Source organism: Mustela lutreola, chromosome 4 (genome assembly GCF_030435805.1).
Source record: "Mustela lutreola isolate mMusLut2 chromosome 4, mMusLut2.pri, whole genome shotgun sequence".
Taxonomy (NCBI): domain Eukaryota; kingdom Metazoa; phylum Chordata; class Mammalia; order Carnivora; family Mustelidae; genus Mustela; species Mustela lutreola.
In genome coordinates, this window is record NC_081293.1 from 85834456 (window position 1) to 85851668 (window position 17213).

The 17213-nt window shown below is 50.8% G+C and overlaps 1 protein-coding gene across 2 annotated transcripts in view; it reads right to left on the minus strand.

The window, feature by feature from the left end:
- The window catches only part of SLC35F3 (solute carrier family 35 member F3), a 385921-nt gene extending 369041 nt beyond the window's left edge, over positions 1-16880 (minus strand). For both annotated transcript variants that reach the window (XM_059170432.1, XM_059170431.1), the window contains exons 1-2: positions 16649-16880; positions 16044-16273 (exon numbers count right to left, since the gene is read on the minus strand). In XM_059170432.1, coding sequence (XP_059026415.1) covers positions 16044-16273; positions 16649-16701 — 283 coding nt within the window. In that variant the 5' untranslated portion in view covers positions 16702-16880. The remainder of the gene's footprint in view (positions 1-16043; positions 16274-16648) is intronic.
- Positions 16881-17213: the final 333 nt, after the last annotated feature.

Below are 17213 nucleotides of genomic sequence, written 5' to 3' on the forward strand. Positions count from 1 at the left end.
GGTTGTGATTTCCACGGATCCTAGATGGTTACCAACCTCCATAAGCCACCCAATTTTTTTTAAAAAAGATTTTATTTATTTATTTGACAGAGAGATAGATCCCAAGTAGGCAAAGAGGCAGGCAGAGAGAGAGAGAGAGGGAAGCAGGCTCCCTGCTGAGCAGAGAGCCCAATGCGGGGCTCGATCCCAGGACCCGGGATCACGACCTGAGCCGAAGGCAGAGGCTTAACCCACTGAGCCACCCAGGTGCCCCATAAGCCACCCAATTTATCCAGGGACCAATGTCCCTCTGTAGAGGAGTCCCCCCCTTCCCAACAACCACTTTCTATAGAAAAGATTTTTAGATTGACGGATATGAGGTCCAGCAAAGCATATGGGGACTTTTTCACGCCTGCATACTCTTTTACACCCCTATACCTAGCCATCCAGACTACCGTGCAGAATATTTCCACAAAGCCAGAAAGCAAGCTCCCTCACAACCCTATCTGGAACCACTCTTCTTTTATCACCAAAGACCAGCTGCAGCCATTTCTGAGCTGTACATTGATGGAATCATCGAGTATGTTGCAAAAATTCTCTGCAAAGTTCCCTGACTTATACAGACCCCAAGAACCACAAGCAAAGAGCCATGTATGTTGAATGGACTGTTCCATAGTCCCCAGGCGGGCCTTCCAACACCCAGAGCCTGCCGGGTGGGAAGCCATGACCCCTCTGTACAGTGACAGAGAAAGCTGAAAGATTCATCATAGCTAGCTTCACCCCAAGATAGCAGAGATAAGGTGTGCTGCAAAAGCACAGAGGTGCAGCAGAGTCCTTCCCAGTTGGACACCGATAAGATGCTCGCAGGGACAGCTCTGTGCATTAGAGACTGCCCTCGGGAGGACAAGGCTCTCCACGTCCTTGATAAGCTTCCCTTATCAACTGTTCTCAAAGGGGTAGCTCCCCAAAGCTGGTGCTGTCAACAGCCTTTCAAGCTTCCCCCACTTCTATGCCCTCTCTCCCCTCCAAGAACAACGGCTCGCCGGACTCTTCCTGAGACCACCTGCACGGAGCTGCCTGTGCAAAGACTGGCGGGAATCGCAAGTGGCCGTGACAGTGGTGCAATCTCTTCCTCGGGGAACTTATCCAGAGATCCGTAACCATCTTACAGGAACAACAAAACCAGTGTGAAGTCTCCCAATCATTCCTTCTGCTTCCCGAAAGGTGTCACCCAAAGACAGGTGCTCTCGTGGCTCAAACGTAATCCTTGTATTCTTCGAGATTTCACTAGGAACCAAAGTGATCACGGCTCTTAGTTTTCAGAGCTTTGAAATGCAAACATGAAATCTACCGTGTTTCAGTGTTGAAGGTAATCAAAATAGAGTGAGTCAGGATATTTGTGGTCAATGCACCAAAGGAAATAAGAGAAAAAGAACAGGGGATTCAAAGGAACTCTTTATCCCACGTGTTTCCCTTTCCAGAGACTTAGTGTCCGAGAACCCCACTGTGGGCTTCACCCACTATATCCTGCAGAGGGATTCGGAAATGGACTAATGTTCTAGACAGGACCCAGGTTTGGTTATCATCCTTAATTTTTCTTTCTTCCTTCCTTCCTTTTTTTTTTTTTTACCTCTAAACATTCATTTCCAGAATAAATGAGTTCCTCAGATGTTAAAGATAAATCTTAAGCTCATCAGACTATTTGCTGGTAGGGAGAGAGGAGGATCTTGCCAAATCCCTTCACTGAACGTGAAAGGTAAGGGATGGCCGGACTCGATAAGGGACCTGGTCGATGACACCCAGTTAGGAAGCGGCAGAGCTGAGACCAGAATTCAGATATGCCCTGTTGCCTGGTCCTGTTTCTTTTATCTTGTGACAGATTATTTACCAGTCTGCTCCCCACTGACTCTTTTCCAGGAGGCTGAAAGTGAGATGCTAGCTGGGCGGGTCCTCAACCTGAGGGCTCAGCCGGAGAAGGATACGATTTTCCAGCAGTGCAACAGCCGGAAGCACCTGTTCCTGCGGGCTGTAGGACTGACAGCTCGCTTTCTTGCTGGTTGTTGGCTGGGCACCTTGAGTACTGAAGGCCACGTGCGGCTCCTTGCCATGTGGCCGACACGTGGGCCGTGCTTCATCAAGGCTGGCAGGAGACAGAGAAGATCTAAAGAGCTTTCTGTCCACTGCAGCCCTGAAATTCCACTCCGGAGCATCTAGCCGACAGGCGTGAGCGTGAATACTCATCTAGGACAAGTGCAAAACATTCACAGCCGCTCGGCAAAGTCGAATGTCACCTCCCTTCCCTTGGTTTTAGCAGCTTCCCCGCATGCTCCTTCCCGCGAGGACGGTCTGAGATTCAAACCCCACTCTTGCTTTCTGCTCCACACCCTTTCTGACCTCGCACATCCCTCATTCTCAACCCAATCAACTGTCCCCACTCCCAGCACGAGGACCACTTCCTCCTCCTCACACGGTAGCATCTGTGCTTTCCCTGTCTCACTGCAAGTTCCCAAAGGGTCTCCCTCTGCCCCATGCTCAAGGAGCAGATCTCTCCTGGAACCCAGGAACCTGCATGACTTCTCAGATTGCCCAATACTCACGAGCTCACCTTGACGCAAGAGTAACACTATCCCTGTGCGGTCCACTCACTATTCTGTGCCTTCATTTCTCAAGCCACAAACAGCAACAATGATGCCTTCCTAGAGACATTGCCAGGTGAATTCTGCCAGGAATGGCAAATGGCTATTCTTCATCATCTGTAGTGTGTGTGCTGACCCATGGAGACCAAGAGACCTCCCTCGCCCTCTCCCCTGTGGGGGCCTGGGCCCCTGCGTGTGCACCACCAGAGAGTTCTTCTCCAGGGAGCAGCTGACAGAGCAATGTCCTTAGGGCCATCTCCACAAATAAATAAATAGGCCCTCCCTCTATGGCCTCACCCTTATCCTTAGGAGCCAGGAGCACAGACAAAGCGCCCATGAGACCTGGTCAGGAGAAGGTAAGAGAGAACCAGGGCCGAGAGGCCAGCATCGTGGGGACTCAGCACCAGAAGCACCACCTGCCCTCCGGGCCAATAAAACCTTGAAAACAGCCCTTGAAAACGTGCAGACACACGTGTCATGCTACCTGTCCACTCTCCGGGAAGGCCAGGTGTTCCCAGATTCAAGCCTATTTTTATCTTATGGGGTACAAAGTTCAAGCCCTTTGAGAAATGGGCTGGAACTCCAAATCTCTGGAAAAGATAGGTTTCCTTCATCAGAAGACTCCTGGAACATAAGACAAGTCCCACACAGCAAAGAGCATGTCTTTTGTTTTAGTTAAAAACCACCTTATTCATTACAGTGTGACTGACAGACAAAAGGCTACACGTGTCTGACGTACACAGCTGCTGAGTCTGGGGCGCGCGCCCAACCACCGCACCGCCCCCGCATTCTGCATCGGACACACACCCGGGTGATGAGCCAGTCTGAGGGAAGGTGACGCGGCCGGAGGTGGCAGAGGGAAACCAAGGCAAATGTAGCCTTTGCGCCTTACTGTTCCGGCTGCTGTCAGGCTACCGCAGACCGAGTGCCTTGCGAACAACAGAAATCTCCTTCTCACAGTCCGGAGACCAGAGGTCCGGGCTCGGGACCCAGTGTGGCCGGCTTCTGGGGAGAGCCCTTTTCTGGGCTCTTGTGAGCATCTGGTGGCACACAGCGAGCGAGCTGGCTCCCCTGGCATCCTGTTAGGAAGGCACCATCCCACTCTAGAGGGCTCTCCTTTGTGAACCAATGACCTCCCAACAACCCCACATCTGCCTCTACCCCGGCACTGGGGGTTAGGATTTCCAAATGTGAGTGAAGGGGCGGCACGATGAGGGAACACGCACAGTCAGACCGTACCCACCTAGGCTGTGTGCGACCTGGACGGTGGTGCTGAATGCTGACTGTGGCTGAAAGCGGCTTTCGAAGCCAAGAGCCTCCATCTTCTCGGAGATAACCTGCAAGGTTCACACAAGCCCTCCTGCTTTTTGGCTAAATTCTGACGTGATAACTCTACCTGAAACCTCTGAGTCCTGGTCTGTGCGATGCCACAGCTGGAACAATGACATTCTTTATTCTGAAAATGTTAGTGCTTACAGAAAGGCTGAGAAGATAGTCTCATGAGCACACACATATCCATTATTCAGATCAGCCAAATATTAAAATTCTGCCACATTTTGCTCACCCGCCATTGCATCTGCCTGTCCGTACTTGTTGCTGCTGAACGACTTGAAAATACATTATAGACATAATGACACTTTATGCCTAAATACCTCAGTATCTTTTTTAAAAATGATTTGTTTATTCATTTTTTTAAAGAGTGAGAGTGTGTGAGTCAGGGGAGGGCCAGAAAGAGAGGAAGAGAAGCAGACTTGCTGCGCATGGAGCCCAACATGGGGCTTGATCCCATGACCCCAAGATCATGACCTGAGTTGAAATCAAGAGTCAGACACTTAATTGACTAGGCCACCCAGGTGTCCCTAAATACCTCAGTTCTCTTAAAAATAGGGTCATTATCCTAAATAGCCACACTAATATCAGATCCAAGAAAAATAACAATAGTCCCTAAAATAATTTAATAAACAGCATTCAAATTTCCCCAAATGCCTCTAAAATCTCTTTTTTTAAAGACCTACATGCAATACTGCGACTTCTACTAAGAAATATACAACACACCGGAAAGCAGATTCTTAACCATACAGAACAAACTGATGGTTACTAGAGAGGAGGGGCTGGTGGGATGGAGGAAACAGGTAAAAGGGTTGAGCGTGCACTTATCTTGACGAGCCGTGGATAAATTACAGAACTGTTGATCGCTATACTGTAGGTCTGAAGGGACCACAGTACGTTAACTCTACTGAATTCAAAAACAAAAGAAATACATATGTGGTTCTCATGGCCGCCTCTGGCAAAGAGCTCCTGAGACCCTTGGAATTTCCCCCTTGGTAAGAGCCGTAAAGGTGAAATGAGTCTCTTTGGTTGCTGGTTCCTGAGAAGCCCCTTCTAGGCACACTGAGATGAGGCTACAGAGGTGACTTCTGGAACTCCTCAGGATGGAGGCCGGTTGCCCGCGGAACCAGCCCTGTGTGATAAGAGGGCCGGAACTCTCAGTCCCCACCCTCAACCCCCACCTCCAAGAAGGGAAAGGAAATGGATGGCAAACCAAGCACCAAATGGCCAATGACTTAACCACTCCTGCCTCTGTCCTGGGCCCTCCATATAAACCCAGGAGGAGGGCGTCTGGAGGGCTCTCCGGGGTGGCAGGTCACGAGGAGGTGCCGGGAGGGTGGTGCACCCAGAGGGGCCGTGGGAGCCTGGCGCCCCTTCCTGCATGCCCTGTCCTCTGCTTCTTTCCACCTAAGCTCTATCCTCTTACATTTCTAAGTTACATCCTCTTATGATACATGGAGGATCTAATAAGTAAACGACTTTCCCGAGATCTGGGAACCACAGGGACAGAATCACACCCGAGGAGGGGGTTGTGGAAACCCCCAAATTCTAGCTAGCAGGTCAGAAGCACACTAACGACCTGGACTTGGGGACTGGGGTCTGAGGTGGGGGCAGTCTTACAGGACGGAGCCCTTCGCCCGTGGCACCTGATGCTGTCCCCGTGTATGCAGCACTAGAATCCGGAGAATCCATTAGATTACCAGCTGGCACAGCAGAGTGGGTTCATGTGGAAAACCCTACCCACCTCTTTGGTGACCAGAAATGTCAGATGTAAAGTCCTCACCAGAGAGAACTGTGTGTAAAACAAAGGGAAAAGACAGTGTGTCTTTTCTCTTTATACTGCATTTCCCCCAAAGCAACACAGACGCTTCTAGATAGAAGTAAGGCAGGCCCAGGGCATCGCTGTCAGCTCTGAGGCAAGACTTCTGAGCCACTCTCGGAGAACTGTTACCTTGTCACCTCCCGGCTTCCTATTCCATACGAGGCGGCCCAGGACCCTAGTGGCCTCAGCCCCCGCCCTCTGCCTCCAGGAGTCACATCAACCAAAAAGCAGTAGAGAAATCTAGGAACCCGGGCATTGACCCAAGGAACTCGGGGCCACCTGCTGACCACCAGCGAGCCTCAGTTCCGAAGACACGCGGCCTCCTGTCAGGGCTCAGACTCCACGTGCTCAGCATTAAGAAAAGGTGGGGGCCAGAGAAAGAGGCAAGCGAGACGACAGGGGACAGAGGGAATGCACGGTGTCCTCCAACCACCTGTGTCCTACATTTTAGCTCAGCCACATCCCTGAATCTAAGATTCATCCCCACGAGGGGAAACGGCTCCAGGACGAGTCATGCAAGAAACCACTGGGTGGAACTCCCGACCTTCACCATCCTTGATGTTATGGCGTAAAGTCATGGTCACGGTAACCGGGACACTCTGATTCTTACTACCGTACAGAAGTAGAGCCGGCCTTTAGAAACATCACTCCCCTTCACAGCTACAGGAATTCAAGAGTGCTAGGACTCTCAGGGTTGCCAGAGGAGGAAGGGGTACAGGACTTAATTCTGGGGATTTTTCTCCTATGGGCAACGGAGAAACCATACAGACAGAATGAGCAGCAGCAGGGGAAAGAACAGGCAGAGCCGGAAAGAAATCCCAATGCTTTTCAATTCCAGGCCACTGTTTTTCTGCTTGGCCCCTAGTCAGAAGAAGAAGAATGTCTCAGGTCTCAGGCTGGTTTTCTTTAGCACTGGAAAGAACCAGAATGCCTGCGGCATAAAACATTAGGGGAAAAATGTGCTGGGTTAGTGGCTTAATCTCATCAACCCAGTTAAAAAAAATCTTTGTTTGTTGCATGATTTCACGAAAAGAGGGAGAAAAAGTGTTGAACTGCTAGGATACATCAAATAAATGAATTAGAACTCCGATGACAGCAGCAGAGCCGGAGCTTCCGAGGGAATAGGAAAAGAAGTTTGCTGTGGCTCACTGCCCTGGTGCTGACTGTCTACAGTGCCCTAAGATTAAGATAATATGCGATATCATGTGTAGAGCTTAGTGCAAGACTGTTCAATGCCGACCGCAAATACCTCTAGGTATTGAGTTAGGGAAACACCAAGAAGACACACTTAACCCATCTGTGAGATGGCCCCAAGACAAGAAAAGTATTATAAACTGGCATATGTCTGTCTCATCCCCCGACTATGGAATTTTCCAGAAATACTGTAACCACACCATACACTTCTATTTCTGTTAGAAGTGAATATATTTGTTGCCCTTTAGAAGTAGTGAACTAGGGGTGCCTGGGTGGCCCAGTGGGTTAAGGCCTCTGCCTTCGACTCAGGTCATGATCTCAGGGTCCTGGGATCGAGCCCTGCATTGGGCTCTCTGCTCGGCAGGGAGCCTACTTCCCCCTCATTCTCCACCTGCCTCTCTGCCTACTTGTGATCTCTGTCTGTCAAATAAATAAATAAAAATCTTTAGAAGCAGTGAATTATTTGGTGTCTGATTGAATGAAAAGATGCATGACTGGGTGGTTGGGGGAGGTGGGGAGTGGGACAGGGGAGGGAGAGCTACACATCCACTACGGTTCAACGGTTTGATCTGTTTCCACAGCATTCACAAATAAACCCCTTCATGAGCAGCATTTGGGCTTCCAGGCAGTGGTTTGCTGAAGCCTCTGTCTGGCCCCTGGGCTTCTCAAGAGGGAGTAAGACGGCAGGGAGGTCTAAATTGAAAGTGATCGTCCCTCACAGTGAGTGTCCTCAGAGCCCCCCCCAGAGAACCACAAGATACAGGGCAGGTTATAGAGAGAATAAACACCATTACACAGGCACCAGTACCAAGGCTTCTGAGTGTTTTCTAGAACAGTCTAATTATATCATTTTGTTCACATGTAACTTTGAAAACATACGCACTGCCTAAAATCAGATAAATACATAAATAGCTTTTGTATGTTCAATATTTCATAAAAGAAAGTGCTGACTTAAACTGAAAGAGTCTGGATGAACCCCTGAAATCTGGGGCTCTGGATTATAGCATTTAAATAGTCTCCAAACGACCTGACTCTTGAAAACAAAATGAACAGAGGTAGAGATTTTGAGCCCTTCCTAGGTACGGCACACCAGCATGATGCCTAGCTCCATGAATAGTGTTTCTTAAACTCCCACACACGTGGCATGCGAACACTGCGGAAAACCCAAGTGTTTCACACCGAGCATCATAATTATGTTCATTTTTTAAGAAGCGGACATCTCAATGTATGTTCATCGAATACGAGCAGACTCGGTTTCTAAGGAGGAAAGTAAGGAAGCAAAGTCTACACTCATCAGGAAGCCTCTTTCTTCGGACCCTTTTCGACAGCACCTTGAGGACATACCCAGATGTTATCATACACACTGTTAGGAAGTAGATGATGAAAAAGGATAAAAATAAATTCTTAATAGATTCCTATCCAGGCACATACAGCAGACGATACACAGCAGACTGACAGGTGGGAAATTTGAATGTCACAGAAAACGTTTGTCAAAACTAGGAAAGTATTCTGAGAGGTTCCATTCATACTCTCCATCTCGGGCGGCCGGTACAGGCCCCGCCCTTCCACGCTGCAAGTCACCTGGGAGGAGCGATTTCTTCCCTAGAATTCTGAATGCTGTCACAAACTAAGGCCGCCTCAAGCTGCGTAGGAGAAAAGTGTGTGCCCATGTCCAAGGCCACCGTTCAAGATCCCGTCACCATCTGTAGCTGAAAGAATTTCCCAGTTCCTAACTGTACAAGTTCCTTTCTAGGCTCTAAGAGAAGGAAACAACACTGGTCTGTAACTCTCCTGATCAACGCACACTCAACAATGAACTAAAAGACATCATGTAAAAAAATAAATAAATCGAAGACAAATCCCCTCCACCCCCTTCACACAGGATAAGTAAATACTTAATCCAGCTGAGGCTACTGACTGTCTGCCTCCTTCTGAAGCTTGCCAGTGACAAAGGCTCCATAATCTTTTTTATCTCAGCAGTCAGGACGTGATTTCTTATTGCCAATGGAAAATTCTTTGGTATGTATATCCTTGTTTTGTCCTACATGGGCCTGTAGAAGTGGCTCAGAAATATTATTCAGATGGGAGTCTGCCGGTGCACAGAACAAAACCCAGCTTCTGCTCACTTAGCAGGAAGGGGCTGTGGCACTGCCACAGTGCCAGCTCCTGGAGCCCGGAGGACGAGCTCTATCACGACCTTGACCCAGGAGGTAAACAGCACCCAGCATCGAATCCTGAAAATTGCCACTGGTCCCTCTGGGTCACTCTGCACACCTGGCTGATTCTTCTGTGCAGAACAGCGTTCCCTGCCTCCCCATCCCCACGGAAGCCAGCAGAGCCCCTTCATAGTATCTCCTCCACTTGAAACGAGACCATAACCTCCTGATTTTAGCGTCAAATTCCAGGAGGGAGATACTGGGTGAGTCAGTGTGTGTCAAGAGTCCATACCAATCTAACCCGTGATGGCCAGGAGATGAGGCAAGTCTGACTGCTAGGAGCCCACCCACGGGATGTGGTGCCAGGCAGGGAAGGGCATTACGGTGAGCTGGGAGGACACCCCCAAAGGTTCTGGCTCCAATCGTTCTCATAGAGTCATGTCATAGGCCCATTTTACCTCTCCCTCCCCTGATACTTTATTCTTGCCTAAAGATCATAATTCCAATCCCCCCTTGATCCATTTCTCTTCTTCCCTGGGCTCTGTTCATTTTTCCACAGCATTTTTACCACGAGCTTATTGAAACTGCACTAAACGCCCTGATACGCCATGGGCAAATGTAAGCTGGAGGAGTGAGATTGCTTGTCACTGTTTGTGGTTGAGTCAAGGTGAAGACCCAGGACACTGGCAATGGGAGGCCCATTTCTTGATGGCGAAAGGCAATCCGAAGGGCTCCGTGCAGGATAATTCTGGAAGACCCCACAGAAATGTAGATGCACATCAGCCGTGTGTGTGTGTGTGTGTGTGTGTGTGTGTGCGCGCGCAAGCGTACACGTACACATGAAATTTCACTAATATATGTAGTAAACATTTACTGCTTTTGGTGCCAGGGATGCTCTGCAACTGGGGGACACAACCACCACAGTCCTATGGTCCCAGAGCCAAGGACTGGGGACACAGCCAGGAGCCCTGCCCTTGCAGGCTTGCTGTCTGTCATTTCAGCCACACACTTAAATCAGCTGTGACAACAAGTGTGTGAAGTGACTGCACTGTGGAGCCCCTGGCAAGAACATCTCGCCAGATCTAGATGGTCCTGGAGACTCCCTGGAAGAAGTGACACTTAGCCTGGGACCTGGGTGGGTGAAGGGACAGGCATCCATGGCCTTGCTGATGACACACATCTGATAGTTGGAGCGTAACACACTCAAGTCAGTTTCTGCTCACAGACAGCCTTCACCAAGCGGCCACAGTCCAGTCAGGCTGAGTCACCTTCTGGGAGTAGCGGATGCACATTTCTGCAAAGGTGCTGGTCATCTGTATGGAAGGCAAACCTTCTCCCACCCCCCGCCACCTTCCTGTGGCTTACTCTACCTCCAGCTTTGGAGCCGCACTCCCCATGGTGAGAAAGGGCTCTCGAAGCACCCCCAAGCCCATCTTCACCATATGTCGGCTTGCTTCAGATTTCCCTCTCTCCCTCTGGCCTGGGATACCCCAGCATGAGGACTGTGTCACTACCCTCTAGACGCTAGTAGAGTCCTCACACTAAGAGCTCAAAAAGTTTGCTGAAGAATAAATGAAAATGAAGGATTATTTATAGATGCCAGATGCTCTATATACATTATTTCATTTATTCCTTGTGACAATCCTTGAAGAGTGGTGACATTATCCCCCACTCTACAGATGAGAAAACAGAGGTTCCCCATGATGAGTGACTTGCCAGCAGTGACAGGGTGACAAAGCGATAGGAACCTGGCCACCCGAGACCCACTTCATCTGCTTCCCCTGACAACGTGAGATGCGGAGGCTGCCCTGCCTGCACTCGGGCTACAACTCAAACTAGCAGCCTTGTCGGCACCTGGTAAAAGCCTTCACAGAGCTCAATGGTTCATCCACGGGTATATGAATTGTTTAACTCAACCAAACTGAATATTTCCAGCTGCTTGAGGGAAGGACAAATGTCCACCCTGGTGTTTTAGATCAGGTGCCTTGTAAACAGAACCAGGGGCGACTTCTGCAGAACAGTGAGAAATCTCTGGGCCCGGGCTCTGCTTCCCTAGAAGGGAGAACATGGCCCTCCACGACCAGAGGCAAAGGGTTTCTAACCCCTGTCCATGATCTGAGCATACTGGGGAGCACTGTGCTTCCCTACAAGAGAACAGTTCTGCATTTAATTCTTTTGACTCTCTGAAAACCATTTACTACTTAGTTAACACGTATTCCATTCAGGAATAAAATGGACTCTCGGAGACGTTAGCAAGTGCTGTTTATGCTCTCTGCTCACTCTTGCCCTCTGCCCCCTCCAACTTTTTTTCCTTTAAAAATCTTTTTGATCTAGTATTTCAATATGCCAAGGCCCAACCCAGAACAAACATTTACAACCAAATTATAAATCTCTTACAAGTGGGTCATTTTTGAATTGCTGACCTGACCTTTACTATTTTGGGAGGACCGAACAGAAGTTGCTCACCATGAATTACACCCCGAGCCACCATTCCGGCTTTCACTGGTCATGGCATCAGCAGCCTGTACCAGCAGTCTGGGCTGAAATGGCGAAGAGCAGAAGAAAGATGTTCTTTCTCTACCAACTGCCACCCCCGACCTCACACAAACCCTTTCTGATGCTTTTGACCTGGAAGATCCAAAAACACGAGATTGCTTTGTTACTGGGAGAGTTACTCAGTGACCTCTTTCCCATCTTGAACTAAAAAAAGGTCACCCAGCTACATGGATGGTTCTGCTCCAGAATTCCCATGTTCCCAACCAAGGCTCAACTCGCCAACTACAGGCTAGAGTGGACTAGACATGGGAGGGGGGGTTATTTGGGACTAACCGACCCTCCTTTCTACAAATGACTTAAAACTAAACCCATCAGCACTGTTTCAAAAAAAAAAAAATCACCTTTATCTGAACGGGTCAACACCATGTAATATTACTACATCTGCTCAAAAGACAGCTATACCTCATTTTAAGCCATAAACACGACCACGAACAACCCCCCACACACACACCCAAAAGCTATTCCTGAAAAGTTTCTTTAGTTAGAAAAATGTTCAAGGGCCTGTTGTTTGAAGCCACCCATCAGGGAAACCTTCTGCGAAGTACAGCCTCCCTGTGACTGTAAACAGGGCGCCCATCTCCTAGATGAACAGATTTGTTGATCTGTGCACATCTGTGCAGTGAGCTTCCTCTCTCATCACTGATCTCTGTATTCTGGCATTTTTAAGTGCTCCAAAAAAGTTTGCTAAATGACTAAATGAAAATAAGGAGTAAATGAAAATAAGCATTTATAAATGCTCCTGCATCCTGCCTGAGAGGCTCCATCTGGGATCTGCAAAGTTGTGACTTCAATCATCTCTGTGCCGGAACGCCACCAGGCCCCACCGCGTCAGGCCCAACTACCATCACACTGATGGCTTATCCCAGATCTCCATTCCCCACCCCTCCCTCAGTGGTGTTTACACCAGACAGCCGAGAGAGCAAGGGGGCTCTGTGATACAAGGTCGGAGGGGAAAGGAAGTCACTGAGAGGCTCCAGGCATGTTGTTTTGAATTCAAAAACACTTTCTACAGGCTCCTGATTTACGGTGATCGGGTACCAAGCCATGTCAGCTGGAATGGCAACAGGCTCTTCCAGAAGGATGTAGATTCGAGCCAGGCCCGTCATGAAAACCGAAGAAGGGGTCCAGGAGGAATGAAGACAGGAGGTCAGGAATCCAGAAGGCAGGCCTTTAGGTTAACATGACGGGTCACCAGAAAAGTTCACCTGGAGCGTACCCTTGGCGTTAGATTATGAGGGCTTCTTATCCAAAGGTACACTCCCGGGAGACACGTGGCCATATCGGGAAACATTTTTGGCTGTCACACTGCGGGGCCGGGGCGGGGGGGGGGGGGTGGCAATGGAGTGCCAAAGGCCAGGGACACTGCTGAGCGCTCTACAATGCACAGGACAGCCCCCCCCACACTAAAGAATTATTCAGGACAAAATGTCAAGCATGCTGAGCTTGGGAAACCCTGGGCGAAACCAAAGCTTGCCATCAGGAATCCTGGCCTAGCCTACGGTCTGGAAAGCCAAGGACGCAGTTAAGATGGGAGAATGCGGAAGGAGGGAAGCCATTCCAGAAGGACAGGAAGGCACCAGAAGGAGTCCAAAGGACCCAGACCACTACAGAGGTCCAGTCAGAGGTTTTCTCCCACTGAGGCCAGTGACTTGGACCATATGTACTCACTCACTCACTCACTCACTCACCAAACATTTACTGAGCGACTGCTCTGGACCACCTGCTCTCTGGGCTCTGGATATGCTCACAGCTAGGAACCCAAGGAACCACCGAGAATCCTGCCCAAGAGGTTTGGTTCAGAAATACGGATGTGGAGCTTCCAGGACTTGAGCCCCTGGGGACCGGACCCTGACCCAGCCTACTTGCTTGTTTCTAGTTTAATTCTCAGCTGACCGCTCCATACATACCATCCTGTGAGACCCAGGGGACTTTAGTAGGAGTTTTTTGGTTTTGGTTTTGTTGTCCCCCCCGCAACAATTCCTTATAAAAAGTCCCTTGTCTAGAGGGAAACTTGTTCCTCTCACTGACAGGAGAAAATACTGAGCAAAGGCCATGTCTGCACTATTGAAAGTTACATCACTTAGCTTAGCCACCCAAAACAAAGACCAAAAATCAAGAGGATAAGAATGAATCCTTGCTTAGTTCAGTAATGTCTGCTGCTACAAAGGGAGCACACGTACACCCCTCAAATAGTCAGAAATCCTCACTGGGGACTCCTTCAGTGGGGACACAGACAAGCCACTGTGAAAGATGGCCAAAAAGTGACCTACCAATGCCAAGGACATGGCATGCAGCAGCCCACGGCCTGCTCCGCATTTATTTTGTAATCATCGTGTCTCCCGGCTTGCTCAGTACGATGATTCGCCGACAAACAGAAGAACTGATACCAACATACAGATAAGCCCTTTTATTCTTCCTTCTACTCTGATAGAAATAGCAAACAGCCAAAGGACTGCCCTAAGATGTCTTTGACTATATTAATAAAACATTAGCTTCTCTAAATTTATACTTAAAATCTAATTAATTCATCAAAATGTCAGCTGTCACCTAAAGCATTTTAGAAAAAAGGATCTCCCCTTAGAATTAAGGCATATCTTCACGGGAACAAAAAGACTGGCGTGAACGGACATTAGTCAATCCCAGTGATCGCTGCTGCCCTTTGTGTTAATATTATCCCTTCAACGAAGCCTCAGAGAGAGGATATTTAAGAATCCACTAGTGGTACAAGAAACGCGTTTTCTATACGGCCTGTCCCCCGTCTTAATTATAAAGTGTGTTTGCACCGAGCACAGTCATCAGTGCTATGGCTCTATGGCTCCCTGCCTCCCCGCCAAGTCACGAACCCTAGTGAAAATTTCCACAAAGCACGTGGGGCCACATCACTAGTAAAACTAGTGACAGATCTCTCCATGGCTTTGGGGACTAGAGGACTCCAGGAAGGTTCTGATTTACATGACTGTCTTTAGTTATTAAGAAAGCAGAGAACAGAACCAAGACATGGGAAACTTCTGATAAAATTCCAGCAAGCGGAAACAGGACAGGTCTTATCTTTACATATAAGACAAATGGGTTTCCTATGGGTTTACGTTCCTTTTGCATTGTTTCATTCTACGCCCAGCATTCTGCTTGAAAGAGAACTTGGTCCCTTGTGTTCCTTCTGTCATCCAAAGCCAATTTAGCAGCTAGGATTTTAGCAGCAGAAGCTGGAGACTGGAGGAGACACAGATAACCTTTTAAAGGTTTATACCGAGTTAAACACAATCACCGCAGTCCCTTAAAAGCAAGTAAGGGCATGAAAACAAAACATTAAAATCCCGTATTTCTTCCTGCAAATAACTTAAAAGTAACCAGCTAACTGCCAGCATCCTGCTGACCTCTGGCTTGGAATCAAGGGGTTTAGAAGAAAATGAGACCTATTTTTAGAGCTCAATATGATTAATTTACAAAAACCTGATTTTTTTTTTCCTAAGGACCCATAAAGTATGTTCCAATTTCAAGCAACGAAGGGGAAAAACATATCTCAAAATCATTAAGCTATTCATCTTTATCACAAATGAAATGAAGCAGGACTCATTTCTTAACTGGCATGGTAAAGGGCAACGTTTTGCTATGCCAAAGGACAGTGATGGGGCCACTAATTACAGGTATCTGGAGCTGGTCGTGGCTGACTTCTTCCTTCCTAACCAGAGGAAGCATTGCCCACCAGATCAGTCCTACTCGCACAGGTACTATCTGTATGACTGATCACAGCTTTGCCAAAGCCATCAGCTGGGGCCCACTGGCAAAGAAAAGTTTCAGCTGCTCCCCCTGGCACCAACCCTCTCTCTCTCAGGAACCAAATGCCAGTATCTAGAATGATCCGGATTAACCTCCACGCAGAGGACAGATAGGGAAAGGAGCAAAAGGAGCGGAGTAGTTTAAAGTCAAGGCCCCGGAATCTTCCACCATCACCAAGGCCCAGGAGACCAAGGGAAGAGTTAAAATTCCAGGCCCACGAAGTCTGCAGTCGGTCCCTGAGCCAGCTGCACCCGGACAGGGGCGAGTAACACTTTCGAATCCGCAGGGAAAGCACACGGCGCAGGCTACACTGGGTTTCCAATCTGTCTCCCCACTGCGACAGGACACAAGAGCAAGGGGGTGAGAACAGAGAAGCTTGTGTGGGAAGGGGGGGGGGGGTGTAAGAGAACGGATCAGAAATTCCCAAAGGTCCCGGAGAACTCCATCTCAGGGTTTCTCCTGAAAGTTGCAAAGCTGGGGCTGTATCTGCGGGCAGGGGGGCGGCTGGTCGCGTCGCCGCGATTGCTCCCCAGCTGCCAGGGACAAGGGCAGGGGAGACGGGCGGGCGGACGCGGGGGGTTCAGGGGGTCTTACTTTTGTAGCTCGCTGCCCAGGGCTGGTAGCCGTAGTAGCCTGTGATGCGCAGGATCCGCTCCTCAATGGACGTGAGTCCCACGGGCCCGCTAGTGAGGTCCTCCACAGAGCGCGACCATTTCAGGTCCTCCTTAATAGCCTCGTCCACCACCAGGTACTTGAGCTGCCGGAGCTGGGGGCTGATGTCGGACAGTCTCCGGGGGCTGACGTCCGGTGACCTCCTCATGCCACTGAGGCCGCGGGCGGGCAGGTAGGCGGGAAGGGAGAGAAAGAGTGGGGGATGCAGGTGAGGGGCAGGTCCGAGGGCGGGCAAGGGCGCAGCAGGGGCAGGTGCCGAGGCAAGGCCGCGCTGTTCCCCAACCGCTCGCCCGCCCCCCACACCAACTGCCCCGGCAACCTCGGCGTCGGGTCCCGTCTCCAGCGCCCGGCCCCGGGCGCCTCGGGGCAGCGCAGATAGGGGCGAGCGGCGACGGAGAGGACGCCCGAAACTTCCCGAGCAGCTCCGCCGCGCGCCGCCCCTACCCGAGCCCCGGGCTGCCCCGCGTCCCGGCTGCCGAGGGCCGCCCTCCGCGCCCCCGCGCCCCGCGAGCCCGGGCGCTACTCACACGGCGATGCTTTTGCTCCTGGGTGCGCCGCCGGGAAACTCTCGGATCCCCATGGGCACCGGCAGCGTGGGGCCGGGAGCTCCCAGACTTGAAGGCGGAGGGGCCGCGCGGGCCGGAGCCGCCCGCAGCCGCGGCCCGGGGAAGTGGGCGCGCTGCCCACCGAGGGTCCGCCCGGCGCCGACTGCCCGTGCCTCCCGTGCGCGCCCGCGCCCGCCGTCCCCCAGAGCCTCCGCGGCTGCCGCGCGACACGGGCGCGGCGGCTCACCCGGCTCCAGCCGGTCCGCGGCGCTCGCTGCAGGCAGCCGGCGGCCGGGGCGGGGCGGGCCCGGGCCCCTCGCCTGTCGCCGTCGCCCCAGCACACCGCGGGCGCGGGAGCCGCGGCTCCGGGAGAGAGCGCCGGCAGCTGCGTGCGCTCTCTAGGCACCTGGGCGGCTGGGTGAGCCCGGCCGGGAGCGCGGCAGCCAGGCGGGGGCGCTGCTGCCCCCTCCCCGCCGCCGGGCTGTGCCCAGGGCTCGGAACCGGCGCCCGCGCTGCGAGCCGGGGGTTTGGGGCGCACTCCCCTCCC